This window comes from Rhagoletis zephyria, unplaced genomic scaffold (assembly GCF_001687245.7).
Source record: "Rhagoletis zephyria isolate East Lansing unplaced genomic scaffold, Rhagoletis_zephyria_1.1 Rzeph_scaffold_00189, whole genome shotgun sequence".
NCBI lineage: Eukaryota > Metazoa > Arthropoda > Insecta > Diptera > Tephritidae > Rhagoletis > Rhagoletis zephyria.
The window spans coordinates 1-3,546 of record NW_016157273.1 but is presented as its reverse complement, the minus strand read 5'-3'; the positions used below and the strand labels follow the sequence as shown (position 1 = coordinate 3,546).

Here is a 3,546-nt window from a genome sequence, read left to right as displayed (position 1 = left end):
TGAGTGACTGGGACCCTATACTAATCTATTTATGCTCGACGAAGCTACCCGAGGAGACTCTAGCACTATGGGAACAGTCCCTTAAATCCAGGAAAGACCTTCCTAACCACCGGTATGAAGTAGTTGAACGGTTGCACAGCTATAAAACCACCAAGGCACGAAGTTCTTTCCCCCAAAAGGCATCCGCGAAGGTTCAGTCTTACCATTCACAGGAAAAGTTAGGGGCCAAATGCAAATTATGCAGCAACAACCATCCCTTGAAGCTTTGCCCCGAGTTCCGAAAACTCCGAAACCGAAAACAAAATAATTATTGTTCCAACTGTTTGGCCTACAACCACCTTCTCAACAATTGCCAAAGCACGTTTCGATGTCTTCACTGTAAGAAGGCTCATCACACAATGTTGCATATCAAACCAACTAGTAAACCGGAAGCTAAGGCACCTGTTAAGAAACCAACGACTCAACAATCCCTGAATTCCACATCTTTGCTGCATACCCAATCTCTCGAACCTTCCTCCAGTCATACAAGACACCCCATTTTCAATATAACTGAAGGCACTTACGAGGATTCTCCCACATCCTCGGCCGTAAGTTATCCCCCCGTTAAAGCGAATTTTTCGACGAACAATGAGAAGACGCTTCTTCCCACAGCCCAAGTGCATATTAAGCACATGGGCACTCTCTTTACCCTAAGAGCCTTAATAGACCAAGGCTCTCAAAAATCATTCGTCTCAGAAAAGGCTCAAAGACGTCTGCAACTTCCTACCTATCGAGAAAATTTCTCAATCACCGGAATGGGCGGGACTATCGTTGAAAATGCCAACCGAGTTTGCCAACTTACCCTATTCTCCAAACGTTGCAACATTAGCATAAACACTAAGGCCATTGTCCTTCAAAAACTCACCAGCTTTCTCCCATCATTCCAACTTCATAAACCAAATCTCTCAGAAATTAAGGACCTAGATCTTGCGGATCCCTATTTCTATACCCCCGGTCCAATTGACCTAGTCATAGGTAGTGACCTGATACCACAAATCCTCCTTCAAGGAGTCAAGCACCAAGTTTTTGGAAGTCTCCTAGCTCAAAATACCATTTTTGGTTGGTATTTAAGTGGGCCGTTGAAATCAATTGAGTGCACCAGTTTTGACACTCATGTTGTTGAAGACTCAAGCGAAAATTTCAACACTCAACTTAAACTTTTCTGGGAAACCGAAGAAATCACTGAACCCCGTCCACCTTCCGATGCTGATGCATTTTGCGAAAAATTTTATCAAGACACCACCTATCGGCAAAGTGATGGACGATATGTAGTCAGATTGCCATTTAAATCCGAGTTTCCTTCTAACCTCACTCTCGGTCCATCTCGTTCGCAAGCAATGAAGCAAGCGATTCGGATGGAACACACGCTTAAAAAAAACCCCGATCTCAAAGAAGAATATAATCGAGTATTAGAAGAGTATCTGTCCCTAGATCATATGAAATCAATCACTCCCTATGAAATCCATGAAGATGGCAAATGCTTCTCATATTATCTCCCTCATCATTCAGTCGTTAAACCCGATAGTAAATCCACCAAAGTTCGTGTGGTATTTAACGCCTCTAAACCTTCAGCGTCAGGAACTTCCCTTAATGACATTCTCCACATTGGCCCCACCTTACAATCTGATCTCATGTTTGTCATTTTGAATTGGCGATTGTACAAATATGTCTTCAACGGCGACATACAAAAGATGTACCGCCAAATCCTTCTACACGAAGATGATCAACAGTACCAACGAATTCTCTTTCGTAGGGAAAACGATACTAAACTCACGGACTTTGCCCTTAAAACCGTCACCTTTGGAGTTAATTGCGCTCCATATCTAGCCATTCGCACCTTGCACCAGTTGGCAAACGATTCAAAAGCCTCTTATCCTCTAGCCCAAAGAATCCTGACAAATGAAACCTATGTTGATGATATACTGTCAGGTGGGCACGATATTCCCTCTTGTGTAGATTCTCAGACTCAATTAATTCAATGCCTACTCTCAGCTGGTTTCCCCCTGAAGAAAATTACTGCTAATCACACCGAAATACTCAGTCATATACCAGCTGAAGACTTGCTTGACTCGGATCTCCTAAAATTGGATTGTTCAAGTTCTACTAAAACCCTTGGTATCCAATGGCATGCCTTAAAGGATTCCTTTTCATACTCTATTGACCCCATCAAATCACAGACGAGTGCTACAAAGCGGCAAATTTAATCGTCAGTTTCGAAACTTTTCGACCCCGCAGGGTGGCTAGCGCCTATTATTATTCAGGCAAAAATACTCTTGCAACAAATATGGTTAGAAGGCACTGAGTGGGACGAATGTGTAAAACCTACCTCTCTTCAAAAGTGGAACCAATTCATCTCTGACCTACCCAGTATAGAGCAAATTCAAATCCCAAGATGGACAGGATTCTCTCCAAATCAACTAGTTCAAGTTCACGGATTCTGTGATGCTTCAGAAAAGGCCTTTTGTGCATCAATTTATATCAGAACTCAAACAAATAATTCCACAGCGTCTCACCTGTTATTCTCAAAAACCAAAGTTGCACCTTTGCAAACAGTTAGTCTTCCGCGGTTGGAACTCTGTGGGGCAGTTCTTCTATCTAAATGCATTAAAAATGTTGTGAACCAACTCCCGTTGGGTAAAATAGAAATTTTCTTGTGGTCTGATTCATCTATAGTCCTTTCATGGCTGGAAAAGCCTCCATGTACTTGGAAGGTGTACGTGGCAAATCGCACTTCGCAAATTCTCCAGAATGTTGGAAACATTAAGTGGCGACACGTATCTACACACCACAATCCCGCAGATCTTGGAACACGTGGCTGCAGGCCACAGGATTTAATTAGTCAACCACTTTGGTGGCATGGACCAGATTGGCTTTTGAAACCACCCGACCAATGGCCTGTATCCTTCCGACAGAAGATCCCTCCGTTAGAAGAACGCAAAGTCGAATCACTACATACGTTAGAAAACGAACCTGACATATTAGACCGGTTCTCCTCTTGGCCGAAAGCCTTGCGTGTGATTGCTTATATGTTTCGATTTATTCACCGAGCAAAGCCAACAGCGTCAGCACCGACTATCAATTATGAGTCGGTTGTAATTAGTCAAAATGAAATGCATTGGGTTAAGNTACCAACTATCAATTATGAGTCGGTTGTAATTAATCAAAATGAAATGCATTGGGTTAAGAAACGCCTTATAAAACTAGCTCAAGAGAGGCATTACCCAAATGAACATTCAAAACTTTCGAATAAACAACCAATTCCCAAAAAGAGTTCGCTTCTGTCGTTAAACCCCTTTATAGATCCAAATGGGCTCCTCCGAGTAAATGGCCGCTTGGCAAACTCCTTCCTCCCGTACAATGAGAGATATCCTATTATTATACCGGAACCGAGTCGATTCTGTTTGTTATTTCTAAAATTTTTGCATAATTTGTTGATGCACGCAGAGCACCAACTGATAATCAGGACTGCAAGGCAAGAATATTTCATCCCTAGACTCAAGTCGAAAG

General features: G+C 42.4%; 1 protein-coding gene across 1 annotated transcript; it reads left to right on the top strand.

Moving 5' to 3' along the window:
• The first annotated feature begins 398 nt into the window (after positions 1–398).
• LOC108357996 (uncharacterized) lies at positions 399–2,243 on the top strand. The gene has a single exon (XM_017609103.1). The coding sequence runs from the start codon at positions 399–401 to the stop codon at positions 2,241–2,243; it is 1,845 nt and encodes a 614-aa protein (XP_017464592.1).
• The last annotated feature ends 1,303 nt before the right edge of the window (positions 2,244–3,546 follow it).

Excerpts from the sequence above, each read along its gene's own strand:
- LOC108357996 (XM_017609103.1), top strand. The coding sequence starts at position 399 with ATGTTGCATATCAAACCAACTAGTAAACCGGAAGCTAAGGCACCTGTT.